Raw genomic sequence first — 17,676 nt, 5'->3', positions numbered from 1 at the left:
ATTTTTTGTCTATCAGTTTTTATGCATGTAGTTGTACTTTCATTTTCTTTTTGTGATGCAAAAATAGTTTATTATGACACCATTTATGTAAAATTAGGTAATATTAACAATAGAAATGATTGGCTACATCCATAGGAATCTAGCATGTCACGCAAATGAATAAATATTTTAACAAATAACACTTCAGTTGTCATGAACAGTTGATCAGAAATTTTGTTTTTAAAAAAAGAGCCTCAAACTAAACAGTAAAAGTTTTGCATTGTCAGAGTAGTTCTTTCATTTTAATGTCTATTGAATGACCGTGCCACAGTTTATGTATTTTCCTATCATAGTGTTGCCAGTTTTTTGCCATTATAAACAGTGCTACTCTGGACATCTTTGTACATATCTTCTATGTACCCATCTGAGATTTCTCTAAGTAGTATGCCTGAAAGTGGAATTCTTTCGACAATAGAGTAGCTTAATTCTACTCATATTGCCAAGTTGATTTCTTAGTTGTTTCCATTCTCATCATTAGTGTTTGAAATGTGCTACTTTTTTATGTCCTTGCTGATTTCTAGTATTTTAGACTTCTTAATTTTTGCAAGTATGATTATTATCATTGCTTACTCATGACATTGCATATCTTTCATATGCTTAGTGACACTTTGGATTTTCTTTTCTCTGAATTATGTATTCATATCATTTGTCCAGTTTCCTATTAAGATTTTGCCCTTTCTTACTGATTTCTAGAAGTTCTTTCTAATTTCTGGATCTCTAGTTATTTACTGATTCTATGTGTTGGAGATGCCCTCTTCCAGTCTGTTATTGCATGTCTTTTAACGTGTTTTTAGTGACTTGTAGTTTAATTTATCAGTCTTTTCCTTTAGTATCAAAATTTTGTGTGTGTGACCTTTATTTCCTACTTTAATGGCATTAAGGATATCCTCTTATATGAGTTTTGCAGTTTGATACTTTTTTCATTTAGGCGTGTAATGCATCTGGAATTTATTTTTGTAAAGGAGGAATTTATATATATATATATTTTTTTTCCATGTATGTGGTGAATGGTCCATGTGGCTTTTTTGGCTGTGTTAGGTCTTCATTGCTGCACAGGCTTCACTCTCGTTACGGTGAGCGGAGTCTGCTCTCTAGTGGAGCATGGGCCTCTGATTGCCGAGGCTTCTCCTGTTGAGGAGCATGGACTACAGAGCACACAGGCTTCAGTAGTTGTGGTACATGGGCTCAGTAGTTGTGGCTCCTGGGCTCTAGAGCACAGGCTCAATAGCTGTGGCACAGCAGCTTAGGTCTTTAATCCATTTTGAGTTTATTTTTGTGTACAGTGTTAGAGAATGTTCTAATTTTGTTCTTTTACATATAGTTGTCCAGTTTTCCCAGCACCGCTTATTAAAGAGACTGTCTATTCTGCATTGTGTATTCTTGCCTCCTTTGTCATAGATTGGGTGACCATATGTGTCTGTGTTTATCTCTGGGCTTTCTGTCCTGTTCTTTTGTATTTCTGTTTTTGTGCCAGGGCCATACTGTCTTAATGACTGTAGCTTTGTAATATAGCATTGAGTTAGGGAACCTGATTCTTCCAGCTCCTTATTTCTTAAAATTGGTTTGGCTATTTGAGGTCTTCTATGTTTCCATATAAATTGTAAAATTTTTGCTTCTAATTCTGTGGAAAATGTCATTGGTAATTTGATAGGGATTGCATTGCATCTACGGATTGCTTTGAGTAGTATAGTCATTTTCACAGTATTGCTTCTTCTAATCCAACAACATGGTATATCACTCCGTTTGTGTCATCTTTGATTTCTTTCATCAGTATCTTATAGTTTTCTGAGTATAGGTCTTCTGCCTCTTTAGGTAGGTTTATTCTTAGGTATTTTATTCTTTTTGTTGCAAAGGTAAATGGGATTGTTTTCCTTAATTTCTCTGTGTGATCTTTCATTGTTAGTGTATAAGGATGCAAGAGATTTCTGTACATTTATTTTGTATCCTGCAGCTTTACCAGATTCATTGATTAGCTCTAGTAGTTTTCTGATCCTAAAAGACTAAAGGCAGCTAAAGACATCTTTAGGATTTTCTATGCGTAGTATCATACCATCTGCAAGCAGTGACAGTTTTGCTTCTTTTTCAGTTTGAATTTCTTTTTATTTCCTTTTCTTCTCTGATTGCCATGGCTGAGACTTCAAAGACTATGTTGAATAATGGTGACCAGAGTAGACATCGCTGTCTTGTTCCTGATCTTAGAGGAAATGCTTTCAGTTTTCACCATTGAGAGTATTGTTTGCTGTGGGCTTGTCATGAAGAGAAAAAAGTGTTGGTTGCTCAGTTGTGTCTGACTCTTTGCAACCCCATGGACTATAGCCCATCCAGTCTCCTTTGTCCATGAAATTCTTCAGGTAAGAATACTGGAATGGGTAGCTTCCCTTCTCCAGGGGATCTTCCTGACCCAGAGATCAAACCCCAGTCTCCTACATCCATCTGGGCCACCAGGGAAGCTCATGGACTTGTCATATATGGCCTTTATCCTGTTGAGATAAGTTCCCTCTATGCCCATTTTATGGAGAGATTTTTTTTTTAATCATAAATGGGTTTTTAATTTTGTCAAAAGCTTTTCTGCATCTGTTGAGATGAACTTATGGTTTTATTCTTCAGTTTGTTAATGTAGTGTATCATGTGGATTGATTTATGGATGCTAAAGAATCCTTGCATCTCTGGAATAAATCCCACTTAATCATGGTATGATCCTTTTAATGCATTATTGGTTTCGGTTTGCTAGTATTTTCTTGAGTGTTTTTATGGCTGTATTCATTAGTGATATTGGCTTGTAAATTTTTTTTGGTAGTGCCTTTGTCTGATTTTGGTATCAGAGTGATAGTGGCCTGATAATATGAACTTGGGAGTGTTCCTTCCTCTGCAATATTTTGGAAGAGTTTCAGAAGGATAGGTGTTAACTCTTCTCTAAAAGAGCAAGAGAGTTCCAGAAAAACATCTACTTCTGATTTATTGCCTATGCCAAAGACTTTGACTGTGTGTATCACAATAAACTGTGGAAGATTCTTCAAGAGATGGGAATACCAGACCACCTGACCTGCCTCCTGAGAAATCTGTATGCAGGTCAAGAAGCAACAGTTAGAACTGGACGTGGAACAACAGACTGGTTCCAAATAGGAAAAGGAGTACGACAAGGCTGTATATTGTCACCCTGCTTATTTAACTTATATGCAGAGTACATCATGAGAAACGCTGGACTGGATAAAGCACAAGCTGGAATCAAGATTGCTGGGAGAAATATCAATAACCTTAGATGTGCAGATGACACCACACTTATGGCAGAAAGTGAAGAAGAACTAAAAAGCCTCTTGATGAAAGTGAAAGAGGAGAGTGAAAAAGTTGGCTTAAAGCTCAACATTAAGAAAACGAAGATCATGGCATCTGGTCCCATCACTTCATAGCAGATAGAAGAGAAACAGTGGAAACCATGAGAGAGCATTTTCTTGGGCTCCAAAATCACTGCAGATGGTAACTGCTGTCATGAAATTAAAATTTTCTTTCTCCTTGGAAGAAAAGCAATGACCAACCTAGACAGCATATTAAAACAGAGACATTACTTTGCCAACAAAGGACTATCTAGTCAAAGCTATGGTTTTTCCAGTGGTCATGTATGGATGTGAGAGTTGGACTATTAAGAAAGCTGAGCACCGAAGAATTGATGCTTTTGAACTGTGGTGTTGCAGAAGACTTTGAGAGTCCTTTGGACTGCAAGGAGATCCAACCAGTCCATCCTAAAGGGAATAGTCCTGCATATTCATTGGAAGGACTGATGCTAAAGCTGAAATTCCAATCCTTTGACCACCTGATGCGAAGAGCTGACTCATTGAAAAAGACCCTGATGCTGGGAAAGATTGAAGGCAGGAGGAGAAGGGGACAACAGAGGATGAGATGGTTGGATGGCATCACTGACTCGATGGACATGAGTTTGAGTAAGGTCCAGAAGCTAGTGATGGACAGGGAAGGAAGCCTGGTGTGCTGCAGTCCATGGGGTCACAAAGAGTCAGACATGACTAAGCGACTGAACTGAAATGCTTGATAGAATTCACCTGTGGAGTAGTTGGTACCTGGACTTCAGTTTGTTGGAAGTTTTTAAATCGTAATTTTGGTTTTGGTACTTGTGGTTGGTCTGTTCATATTATCTGTTTCTTTCTCTTTCAGTCTTAAAAGGTTGTATCTTTCTAAGAATTTGTCCATTTCTTCTAGGTCATCCGTTTTATTTGTATATAGTTGTTTGTAGTAGTGTCTTACGGTTCTTTGTATATTTTTGGTGTCGGTTTTAACTTGTTTTTCCTTCTCCTGTTAACTACTTGTGCGTTTCAAAGTCTTCTTGTTGAATTCTTCAGCTTTGATAATCCTCTTTTCTATTTTCTTTTTTTTTCAGTTATCACTGTGTTCATCTTATTTTTCCTCTTTCAGATAGCATTTTATTAGTAATGCTTTGAACTCTTTTCAGGTAAATTATTTATCACTTTTTGTTTCCCATCCCCTTAATGAATTTTTCTCTTTCATCTGAAACACATTCCTCTTTTTTTATATCTTGTTTGACGTTCTCTGTTTTTCTCTGTGAGATTATGTGAAACAGCTCCCAGTCTTGAAGGCATGTCCATATGTGGGAGCATCCCTATGAAGTCTGCTTGTCCCCAGTGGCATCGGTGGAAGAGCTAAATTTAAAGTGAGCGTAGGCTGCGTCCTTCCCTGTTTTGTGCTATCAGGCTCTGTATTGCTGGCATGCAGGGCTAGAGTCTCTACCCTGTCAGGGGTGATGCCAAGGCCTGAGGGTCTGGAGCGGGGTTTCTTCCCAATGTGATGGTGCTTTCGCCATGGTTCAGGGTATGGCTGGGACCTGATTGCTTGGGACTGCACTTCTAAGATTGTTCCACTTTTTTTTTTTTTTAATTAGCAATTGTTATTTACTTATGGCTGTGCTCAGTCTTCACTGCTGTGCGTGAGCTTTCTCGAGTTGCAGTGAGCAGGAGCTACTCCTGTGGTGAACGGGGGCTGTTCTTGCTTGTGGTGCATGAGCTTCTCATTGCAGTGACTTCTCTTCTTGCAGAGCGCGAGCTCTAGGCCCCCAGGTTTCAGTTGGTGTAGCACACAGGATCAGAAGTTGCTGCCCATGGGCTGAAGAGCACAGGATTAGTAGCTGTGGCACACTGGCTTAGTTGATTTGCAGCATGTGGGATCTTTCCAGACCATGGATTGAATCTGAGTCCCTTGCATTTGTTATGCTCAAGTTGCGAAATCTCCCAACAACCACCAGGGAGCCAATATCCGATGCAAAAGCAAGAGAGTTTTTTATTACCAAGCTCGAGCTGGGGCTCCCACCCTTACCGACTCAGCGGCTATAGGGAGGAGCCCCGGGTTGTGGATTACATTGCTTCTATGGGGAGTATACATGGAAAAAAAGGATTTCTAGGTAGGGGGACGTCTGATTGGTCACTTTCTTTCGAAGGGTTGTGTGTTGGTTCCTGATTGGTCCCTATTGTCTAGGTAGACCACAAGTTCCTGAGTGTTAAGTCAGGAGATTTTGGTCTGGGGTCCGATTGGCTCGTGAGTGGTGGGGTGAGGTCGGGATTTCCAAAGGCTCTTTTCTCGGAACCTTACAAAATGGAGTTTTTCTTTTAACAAGATGGAGTAGCTTAGGTTCTTCACATTGGCTGATGGATTCTTAACCACTGGACTACTAGGGAAATCCAATTTGTTCCCTTTTTTTTCCTGGTGTGCACACATTGGGTAGAGGCAGGGTCCGGGCCAGAGTGGCTGAAACCACACTGATAAGCTGAATCCGTTTTTACCTTTGTGCAGTTGCATCAGCAGTGGCAGTCTCCACCCTAGTTAGAGGCAGGCTGAGGGCCTGGGCTAGTTCCAGTCCTTCCTGATGCTTGCACTTAATTGTGTGCAGGCAGTGGCAGACACTGCCAAGGCTGGAGGAAGGGTCAAAGTCGAGGCAGCTGCTGCTCCCTCCCAGGTACAGGCATGCACCCTAATCCCTGCAGTGGCTCTCCGCTCTGGCTGGATGCAGGGCCCTGGCATGAGGTGGCTCCACTCCCTCCATGGCCACTTGGGCTCATTGGAAATGAAATTTCTAAAAGGAAATTTTTTGAAATGACTTTTTAAAGATTGATTAGTGCTGGTATGTGCTGTTAATTTTTGTGCGTTGTTTTCCAATCTTGTATTTTTTTTTATTCCCTCATCAGTTGTCTGGGAACATTACTGAACAGAAGCAGTGATAATATGCGTTCTCTCCTTATTTCTGATTTAAAAAGTTGGAGAAGGAAATGGCAACCCACTCCAGTATTCTTGCCTGGAAGAGCCATGGACAGAGGAGCCTGGAGGGCTGCAGTCCATGGGGTTACATGACTGAGCATGTGTGCATGAGGATGGAGGGAGATGGGTTGGTAGCAATAAACTGGTAGAACTAAAAAAAGATAAATAATAAAAGGGGATGTGTCTAACATTTTATATTAAATATGGTATTTATTTTAGGATTCTAATAGATGATTTTTATTAAACTAAGAAAGTTCAGTTACTAGTTTGGGTTACAGTGTTTTATATTTTTGTTTTTGTCAGAAATGGGTGCTGCATTGTATTACTTTTTCTGCATTCATTAAGGTGATTACATCTTCCCTCTTTGATCTGTTCACCTGTTAATATGTTATTTGTGCCTTCCTTTTTTCTTACTCCTGAGAGAGTTTAATTCTAATTTATTAGTCTTTTCAAAGACTAACGTAGGATTTTTTAAATCTCAGTGTTGTTTCTTTTTATGACATTCTTTTCTGTATTTATTTTCTTTTTCTTAGCTTAACTGATATTTCTTTTTTAACTTATTAGAAACTCTTAGTTTATTAATTATTATTAAGATCCTGTAAGCTAATTTATAGTGTTTTCATTGTCATTTTGTTCTAAATATTTTATGAATAATTACACTTATCAATTTCTGGTGTAGATTATTACTATTTATGGATATATGTTACTTTTTGTTCAGTGGATATACATAATTCAGGTGCATAACAACTTTTTAAATAAGTGAAAAGAGTATGAATGACTTTGGTTCACTTGTAGTCCCAAACAGGCCACTCTAAGACTAGAAAGACAAATATTTGCATGTTATGCTGTAGAGTATCAGTAATATACTGTTTAGCATATGAATTCATTATTTATTATTTTGAAGCTTTTTCATCCTTACTAGGATATTTTAACTCCACAAAGATTTTTCAACAAAAACTTTATCTTTTTTTCTTTGCTAGATTACCCAGAAGTATCAACTTTGTGAAGTCACTGCTTATCTATTAGAAAAGAAAGGAGATATTCATGGTGCCTTCTTAATAATGCTAAAGGTAACATTTTACTCTGTTTGCTTTGTCATATTTCTGTCTAGCCCTCTATCCATTTATCAATTTATTCTTTTTTCTTGTGATAAAATTGACGTATAACATTGTATAAGTTTTCATCAGTTTCTTATGTTTCAGAGTAAATTGCAGACAGCAGTACATTTTATCCCTAGATACTTTTATCATGCATGTCTTTAACTTGAGTCAATCTTTCTTTGTATTGTTTTCAAGGTAAAATTTACATCCAACAGAATCCTCCAGTTTTAAATGTACCGTTTAATGAATCGTAACCAATGCATGCACTTGGTTAAGTCCAGTGCCTAACAAGATAAGAGAACATTACCTTCAGCCCAGAAAGTTCCTTCACAATCAGTTCCCAATTCTGTCCCCTCAGAGAGAACAATTTGAATTTTTTTCTCTGTGGATTAGTTTTGCCTTTTTGTTCATTCATACTAATGGAATCATCCCATAGATACTCTTGTATAATTCTTCTTCCATTTGGCATAATGTTTTCAAGATTTATCTCTGTTATTACATATATCAGTTCCTTTTATTGTTGAGTAGTATTTAATTGTATGATTATATCACAGTTTATCCACTCTCCTGTTGATTGACACCTGAGCTATCTCTAGTGTTTTGCTATTATGAGTAAAGTTGCTATGACTGCTCCTGTACAAAAATGTTTTCCTTTCCCTGGGGTCAGTACCAGGGAATGGAATTGGTGCCTCACAAGATAGGTAGAGGTTTAGTTTTATAAGAAATTAGCAGACCTCTTTCCACAATGGCTGTAGCATTTTATGTTCCACCAGTAATGTATGAGAGTTCTGATTGCTCTACATTCCAACAGCAGTTGGTGTTATATAGCAGTTTGTAAAAAATTTCTTTTAATTGTTATAAAATAAAATTTACCATTTCAGTGGCATTAAGTATATTCACATTGCTATGTAACCTCGCTACCATCCATCTCTTTTTCAACTTCCCAAATTCATTAGACCAGTTATTCTTCCCTGCCTGCTAGCCCCTGGCAACCACCATTCTACATTAGACTCTGGGAATTTGATCACTAGGTACCTCACATAAAAGGAATCAAGGAATTTGTCCTTTTGTGTCTAGCTTATTACAGTTAGCATAATGTCTTCAAGATTTATTCATATTGTAGCACATGTCAGAATTTCATTCATCTTTTAAGGCTGAATAATATTCCATTATATGTATACTACATTTTGTTTTTCCATTCATTCAACAATGGACACTTGGGTTACTTCCACATTTTGATTGTTGTGAATAATGCTGCTATAAACATGGGTGTACTAATATCTTCTTGAGTCCTTGCTTTCAGTGGGATTGCTGAATATATACCAGAAGTGGGATTGCTGAATCAAATGGCAATTCTATTTTTAATTTTTAAAGAATTGCCATACTGTTTTTCTATAGCGACTATTACTATTTTACATTCTCACCAGCAGTGCACCAAAGTTTCAATTTCTCTTCACCAACACTTGTTATTTTTTATTTTCTTGGTAATGGCCATCCTAATGTGTGTGATTATATATCCATTTTTTAAACATTGTCATCTAGCTAGGAATAGATTAGGGATGTCCTATTTATATTTTAAAAAATAGTTCACATTAGCTTCTAGTTTTTTTCTAGCCATATAATTGTGAAATAAGCCAATAACAATATTCCACAGAGAATCTGTATGGGCTCTTAACCCATTTTAATCTTTAGGTCACTCTTTCATCTCTTTTTTTCCTTGCAGTTTATTTGTTGATGATACCATGAACCCAATTTTAAAGGATAAGTAAATGGATGGGAAATGGAGAAGTGAGAGATCTTTGCAGGGAATAAGACGATCGTTTGCAAAATACAAAGGAATACAAACTGCTAGGAGCTGAGCCAGTAGCTTTACTAGGGCTCAGCTATCAGTGTATAAATAGGCAGGTCAGGCTGGAAACAAAGACTCGATCCAGACTTGGAAAGATTTTGTAGGACACGCTAAAGAATTAGGGCTGATTATGTTTTCACCCAGGATGAACTAAAGGTTTTTAAACAAGAAACTCAGGTGATGTTGTTTCATAAAGACTGCTGTGTTGACTGTAGGATAATATGTGGGATGCAGAGAAGGACGTAAAACTGGAAGCAGAGAGCACTTGCGAGGCTATTGCAGCAGTGAATCAGGAGGGCTTGAGTGCGTGTGACGGTTCTGGTGAAGTGAAAAGAGAAGGTGGATTTAAGAACTTATTGATCATTTGAATATGGTATGGGGTAAATGAGAGGGAGCAGTTAACGATGATTCTGACTTTTAGCTTACCATTAGCCTATAAAGGACCTCAAGGAAAGGAGCAAATTTGTGGTAGAAGGGATGTATTAAGGTCAACTTCAGTCATATTAAAAAGCCTTTGGGATATCAGTTAAGAGTGTCTGAGGATCCAGAATTCAGTGGAGTAGTGGATGCCACAACTGCGGATCTCAAAGATGTCACGCCCAAGGCTGTGCTGTGGTGATAGACTTGTCATGTCCTTTTCATTTGCACCCATCCCTTTTTCTCATAATTGAGTGTGAATTTTATTCCCTTATCCAAAGCATGGATTAACCCTAATCCCCATTACTGTGCCTAAAGGCTAGCAATGATGACTGTGTGGTGGTACAACAGAAGCAAAAGTGGGGCAGAATACGTGATATTTGATACTTTGAGTCACTTCCAGTACTACTAGCTATGCTTTCTGTATACACAGATGTTCTTCTCTGAATGACAGAGATCATTCTTAAAAACCTTGTTTCTTCTTGGATTTTACCTTTAAAATATGTTAATTCAGGTGTTGGTGGATTGGAAATATAAAGTGTTCCTTTTACCTCCTAGAGACTACAAAGCAAACTTCAAGAGATAATACGTCAAGATGAAAGTAAGTTCTTGAGTGTAATTTGCAATTTCTTTTTCTGTGGACCCCATGTTTTAAAATGTATTAAATGAAAAACTACATTTATTAAGTAATAATTACATTGATCTGTATATTGCTGTTTATTATTGATCCAAATTTTGACTTGTTTTCAAGGCTCATAATAGGAAGTAATATAAACCATTGTGCTTTTGTGATGCTAATTGTCAGTACTAGAGGTCATTTCATTGTACAGAAAATTAGATATTCTTCACTGGTATTAATTTTTGGCTATACTTTTGTTCTTATGTTTTGGTTATTATAAATGAGATACATAACTTATATTTTAAAAACTAATGTGCTGAACAACAACAAAGCAGAGCTGCTAATCAGTAAGTAATAGCCAATGTTTCTGTTTTGAGCTTACATGATTTTAGCAGAAAGCAGTAAAACTTGAAGTTTAGAATCTTGAATGACTTTGTCACAGATAGATATGTGATTTTTATTATATTCCTTAATACTAAAAAATTATTTGTTTTGTAAAAGTGTGGTAAAATAAGTGCCACATAAAATTCACTGTTTTAACCATTTTTAAGTGTACAGTTCATTGGCAATAAGTACATACACACTGTTGTACAGTCATCACCAGCATCCATCTCTAGAACCTTTTCACCTCGCCAAATTGAAATTCCGTGCCCATCAGTTACTCCTTATTCCCTCCTCCCCACTCAGCCCCTAGTAACCACCATTCTGCTTTCTGACTTGATGAATTTGATTACTCTGGGTTAGGTATCTCATATAAGTAGAATCAAGTAGTAATTGTCCTTTTGTGTCTAGCTTATTACACTTGACATAATGTCTTCAAGATTTATCTATGTTGTAGCACATGCAGAATTTCACTCTTTTTTAAGGCTGAATAATGCTCTTGTTTTATGTATATGCTGCGTTTTGTGTTCCCATTCATCTATCAACGGGCACTTGGATTGCCTCTCCCTTTCAACTGTTGTGATTAGTGCTGCTGTGAACATGAGTATACAGACATCTCTTTGAGTCCTTGCTTTCCCTTCTTCTGGATATATATTGCTGGATATGGATTGCTAATCTAAATGGTCGGAGAAGGCGATGGCACCCTACTCCAGTACTCTTGCCTGGAAAATCCCCCTGGACAGAGGAGCCTGGTAGGCTGCAGTCCTGGGGTCGCAAGGAGTCAGACACGACTGAGCGACTTCACTTTCACTTTTCACTTTCATGCATTGGAGAAGGAAATGGCAACCCACTCCAGTGTTCCTGCCTGGAGAATCCCAGGAATGGGGGAGCCTGGTAGGCTGTCATCTATGGGGTCACACAGAGTCGGACACGATTGAAGTGACTCAGCAGCAGCAGCAGAAGCTAAATGGTGGTTCTGTTTTTAATTTTTTGAGGAAACACCATGCCATTTTCCATAATGGCAATATCATTTTACTCTCTCACCAGCAATGCACATGAGTTTCAAGTTCTCCACATATTAACTAACATTTGTTATTTTCTGTTTTCTTGGTAGTAGCCACCCTATTGGGTATGAGATAGCATCTCCTCGTGGTTTTAATTTGCATTTGTGTAATGATTGGTGATGTTGAACATTTTTTTCTTGTACTTAGTTGGCCATTTTCTTTATCTTCTCTGGTGAAATGTCTGTCCAGATCTTTTGCCCACTTTTGAATTGGATTATTCATTTTCCTATTCCTTAACATTTTCAAAATAGCCCTCCCAAAGTTCAGAGAATCACTGGATAGGTGATTTTTAGATTGTTTTACCTTTTTAACTCACTAACACATTTCTTGAATTCCTTGGCCCACACAGTCCTCTAAACACCTTTAGCCTAATTCCCCATAGAGTATTTGTTCTTAGAACTTCCATAAACAGTTCACTTTTCTTTATGTAGTTCAACTAAGCATTTAGTTATGGTTTTTGTGCTGTCAGTAAGTGTTCAATTTGACTGCTAGATGTGTTGCAATTATAGTAGTTTTCTTTTCCAATTTTCTGTTATGAAAATAATTTTTGCAGATACTACATGAAACAATATGGGAAAAATAAGAAGAATGTTTCCCTAAATCACTACAGTGATTTGCAGGTGATATGTCTAGGGAAGCCAGTTCTTTGAATTCCAACGAGGATAAATTTCTCAGTAATAGTCTCATAACTACCATCTACTGTCAGATTCAATTTTGACAGTGTGCATTGGTGGTATAGTAGTAAGCATAGCTGCCTTCCAGTTTTGACGGTGTGCTTAAGAATTTTGGAGGATTTGGTAATTGCACAACAGTGAGCTAGTTCCTGTGGGTTACACACAGATGGCTAAAACACATTCCTCATCCAAAGAGCTAACTCGCTTGAAGGAGATAGATATGTTAAAAAAAACAAAACTTCCAGTGCAGGTAGAGTCAAATACTGTAGTAGAGATGCAGTGAGAGTGACAAAGGATTGTGCACAGTTGGGGACTATCTGTAACTGAGTTTCTTTTGTGGAAGATGCAACCTTGGAAGTAATATGACTGGAATAATGAGTAGGAATTTGAAAGACAAAAGCAAGGAAAGGAGCTTCTGGGTTGAGGAGAACATGAAGATGAAAGTGCCTGGCTAGTAACCTTGGGAAATAATCTGGTGGAACGATGCCCCAGGATGTTTACTGTGTTTACTTAGGATCAGAGGTTTATTGACATTCTGTTGGTAAAAATTAGTTTTTCATGGGTGAGACTCACGTTTGGACTTGTGCTTGAGAGAACTAGTGTTGTTTAGCTACTCAGTCGTGTCTGACTCTTTAGCAACCTCACGGACGGCAGCCTGCCAGGCCCCTCTGGGATTTCCCAGGCAAGAATACTGGAGCAGGTTGCCATTTCTTTCTCCAGGGGCTTTTCCTGACCTCCAGTCAAACCCATGTCTCCTGCATTGGCAGGCGAATTCTTTACCCCTGAGCCACCAGGGTAGCCCTAGGAGAACTGTAGTGGCAGTATAAAAGGGAATGAGGGAGCCAAGATTTGGAAGTCAGAAATTAATCTACAGTGCAAACGAGGTGCTGAAGGGCTCCGTCAGGTAAAAGCCATGGATATATGGGAGCATGGATATGGAATTAGCAAAATTAACTATTTATTTGAATGTATGGATGAAAGCATTAAAGATGGTGAAGATTTATAAACTGGTTGACTTAAAGGTCATGGTTCTCTTAGTTAGGAAATGTAAGGGTTTGGAGCATATTTGAAGTGAGAGGACTGGGCTAGGTTTTGCACATACGAAAGTTCAAAGAGATTGCAGGATGCCCATGTAGAAATGGATGCCTAGAGCCTGGTGAGAATTCAGCCTGCAGATTATGAAAGGAATAAGAGCTGGCAGTGTATATTTGAAGGTTATCAGCAAGGACATAGGAGGTAAAACCAGAAGAGTGGCTGAAGTTATTGAAAAAGAAATGAAGAGAAAAGTGCCTGAAATAGTATCTTGAAGAAATATGTACATTAAAGAAATAGAGGGAGACCTGTAAAAGATATTTCTACAACAAATCCACAAACAACTGGGGATTTTTCCATAGCTAAAGTACATTAGAATGCTAAGTATTAATATGATGTGCTTTCTATGTCCTAGGAATGTCAAACATTTATATAGAAGGCTGTTACAAACAATTATCTGCTTTTTAATCTACTAAACCTCAGTATCAGGTCTTACACATGATTATATCATTGAAACCTAAAAATATGCAGAGAAAAAAACGTTTCATTTTTTATAGAAGCTTTGAGATTATCAGTATTATACCCTTGAGTGATATTAACAATTTTTCTGACTCTAGATACCAAAGAGGATCCCTCATTGAAGGATGTTGAAGAGACCATGGTAGAGACGATTGCCCTCTGCCAGAGAAATTCACATAATTTGAACCAACAGCAGAGAGAGGTAGGAGAATGACTACAAAGCCTTTTAAAAGTCTGTTCTAGTCTGAAACTAGAAATTAATTCTATTTCCACTGCCCTCTCAGCTACCTGAATTCTATGCAACTGGATTTTAATCACCATTCAGTGTTCCCAGGAGTATATGACTCCTAAAGTTATTACGGGAAGGGCCTGTCTGCTTTGTTCTCACAAAAAGCTTTATATTCTTAGATTTGACTGTGCTGCAAAACTTAGGTGTGTGAATACTAGATGTCCTTGTTCTCTTTGGACAGAGATTTTGTGTATTCCGTGTAGTGGTACTATGGATGTGTCATCCGTTTATCATCTCTTTTATTCCCTGGGGATAAAGTGAGTATGAAGATCTGGAGGAAAAGCCTCAAGGGATACAGAGAAAGCAGGAAAAGGTCAAAAAGGCTACCATACAGTACTTCTCAACCTTGGCTGCACATAAGTCACCTGAGGAGCTTGGAAAGCTCCCAGACTGTACCCATGATCAATTAAATTTAAGTCTCTGGGGCTGGACCCGCATCATCAGTGTGGTTCTGTTTCTTTGTTTGTTTTTCTGTTAGGAGGAGAAGGAAGGACTGGCTTTATTACTTTGCTAGGCACAGGGGGAACATAGTAGGCTAGTGCCTCAAAAACGGCTAACCCCTCCCTAGTGAACGTCTCAAAGCTTCCCACTTGTTTCCACTGTTGCAGCCAAGGTTGGAACCACATCTGTAACAGATTCCAGACTGCAAAAAGGGAGTACACAAAGCTGAAGGAGGAGGTATAGTTGAGCACCTGGTGTGGCTGGGAGTTACAGCAACGAAGCAGAAACAAAGGGGGTGAGATGCGACTTGACAGCAAAGACTCTGTAGTTTTAAGAAGTAAAGTTAGCAGTATGATGTGGCGTAACTGTGCCTGCCTTTCCAGTCTCTGGCCTCTGGCTTAACACCACCTGGCCTCCTTCCACTGCCTGGGCTTCTGAAATAGGAAAGAGGGTAAAATTTTTCATAGTTTGCCATATGTGTTACAGTGAAAACAGTAAACTTGCGTGTTTTCTGTTCTTATGAAATGGGTAAATTTCTCCTTTGCTTTTTTGTCAAGGCCTTTTTTCAGGTTATAAATTTTGAACACCCTTTAGAATATAAATTGTGTATAACAAACTCATTTACATAATGGATGTGGGTTTTTTTTATTAAAAAACTTTGAGTGAAATGATACATGCCCATTATTTTTGTAATCCTGCAATACAAAAAGTTATTCAGAAGGACATTTTAAAAAAAGTATCCTGTATCTATCATATCAGAAATAACCATCATTATCATTTGATGAATATCACTGTAGACATTTTTTTCATCTGCCTAGGTTTACATAATTTTAGAAAAATTGGATCAAAAATGCTTTCTTAAAAAATGCAGTATTTAACCTCATTTAGGAAGCCTGTGTAAAACTGAGGAATTTCTGAATTTAAAATAAATAGTTCTTTACTATATTATCTATTAATCTGTCTGAAGTTTAAAAAATCTGAATAACTATAATAGACTGGAATTATCATTTATAATTACATTTCAGTTTTTATAGTATCTATGATATGCAGCCAATAAAGATGTTTATGTGAGCCCGTACACATTTGCTCCAGCCTCTCTTCTCTATCCCTCTGAATTTTTATTAATTATGTTATTTTACCTCATTGAGGTTAACAAAACATTCTTTTCTATAGCCACAGTTCCCATAGTGTTTAATCTTTATTTAAATGGATTATAAGCTTTACACTCTTCCTTATATTTTTCTTTTAAAGTACTTTTTAAAAACAATTATATATTTTTGTTAATGGCCACACAGGGTCTTCATTGCTATGTTGCAGGCTTTCACAAGTTGCAGTGAGTCGGGGCTATTTGTTGTTTTTCTCGGGCTTCTCATTGCAGTAGCTTCTCTTGCTGTGGAGCATAGGCTCTAGAGTGCACTGGCTTCAGTAGTTGTAGCTCGTGGACTCAGTAGTTGTCTCTGGAGCGCAGGCTCATAGTTGTGGCACGTGGGCCCAGTTACTCCGTGGCATGTGAGATCTTCCTGGATCAAACTCTGCCCCCCACAGTGGGAGGTAAATTCATTCCTATCCACTACGCTGCCAGAGAAGTCCTACACCACTCCTTTTTGCCATGATTTCTCCATTCGTGAGTTTTTATTTTACCTTTTGGCTGTCTATATTGTACATGGTTATATTTTGATTTAAAAAAACACAAAAGTAAGCTGTGTTTATATATATTTAATACTATGTCGTCACTCACCTAGAGCCAGACATCCTGGAATGTGAAGTCAAGTGGGCCTTAGAAAGCATTACTACGAACAAAGCTAGTGGAGGTGATGGAATTCCAGTTGAGTTATTTCAAATCCTGAAAGATGATGCTGTGAAAGTGCTGCACTCAATATGCCAGCAAATTTGGAAAACTCAGCAGTGGCCACAGGACTGGAAAAGGTCAGTTTCCATTCCAATCCCAAAGAAAGGCAATGCCGAAGAATGCTCAAACTACCGCACAATTGTACTCATCTCACACGCTAGTAAAGTAATGCTCAAAATTCTCCAAGCCAGGCTTCAGCAATATGTGAACTGTGAACTTCCTGATGTTCAAGCTGGTTTTAGAAAAGGCAGAGGAACCAGAGATCAAATTGCCAACATCTGCTGGACCATGGAAAAAGCAAGAGAGTTCCAGAAAAACATCTATTTCTGCTTGATTGACTATGCCAAAACCTTTGACTGTGTGGATCACAATAAACTGTGGAAAATTCTGAAAGAGATGGGAGTACCAGAGCACCTGACCTGCCTCTTGAGAAACCTGTATGCAGGTCAGGAAGCAACAGTTAGAACTGGACATGGAACAACAGACTGGTTCCAAATAGGAAAAGGAGTACATCAAGGCTGTATATTGTCACCCTGCTTATTTAACTTATATGCAGAGTACATCATGAGAAACACTGGGCTGGAAGAAACACAAGCTGGAATCAAGATTGCCAGGAGAAATATCAATAACTTCAGATATGCAGATGACACCACCCTTATGGCAGAAGGTGAAGAGGAACTAAAAAGCCTCTTGATTAAAGTGAAAGAGGAGAGCGAAAAAGTTGGCTTAAAGCTCAACATTCAGAAAACGAAGATCATGGCATCCAGTCCCATCACTTCATGGGAAATAGATGGGGAAACAGTGGAAACAGTGTCAGACTTTATTTTTGGGGGGCTCCAAAATCACTGCAGATGGTGATTGCAGCCATGAAATTAAAAGACACTTACTCCTTGCAAGGAAAGTTATGACCAACCTAGACAACATATTAAAAAGCAGAAACATTACTTTGTCAACAAAGGTCCATCTAGTCCAAGCTATGGTTTTTCTAGTAGTCATGTATGGATGTGAGAGTTGGACTGTAAAGAAAGCTGAGCGCTGAAGAATTGATGCTTTTGAACTGTGGTGTTGAAGACTCTTGAAAGTCCCTTGGACTGCAGGGAGAGCCAACCAGTCCATCCTAAAGGAAATCC

At 38.2% G+C, this 17,676-nt stretch overlaps 1 protein-coding gene across 1 annotated transcript in view; it reads left to right on the top strand.

Moving 5' to 3' along the window:
- The window catches only part of VPS8 (VPS8 subunit of CORVET complex), a 300,926-nt gene that overhangs the window by 185,828 nt on the left and 97,422 nt on the right, over positions 1-17,676 (top strand). Inside the window, exons 38-40 of the mRNA XM_068987935.1 lie at positions 7,293-7,382; positions 10,237-10,279; positions 14,066-14,169. Coding sequence (XP_068844036.1) covers positions 7,293-7,382; positions 10,237-10,279; positions 14,066-14,169 — 237 coding nt within the window. The remainder of the gene's footprint in view (positions 1-7,292; positions 7,383-10,236; positions 10,280-14,065; positions 14,170-17,676) is intronic.

The sequence above is a fragment of the Capricornis sumatraensis genome, chromosome 1, assembly GCF_032405125.1.
Source record: "Capricornis sumatraensis isolate serow.1 chromosome 1, serow.2, whole genome shotgun sequence".
Taxonomy (NCBI): Eukaryota; Metazoa; Chordata; class Mammalia; order Artiodactyla; family Bovidae; genus Capricornis; species Capricornis sumatraensis.
Note: the sequence above shows the minus strand (reverse complement) of the source record. Positions and strands in the feature narration are given on the sequence as shown.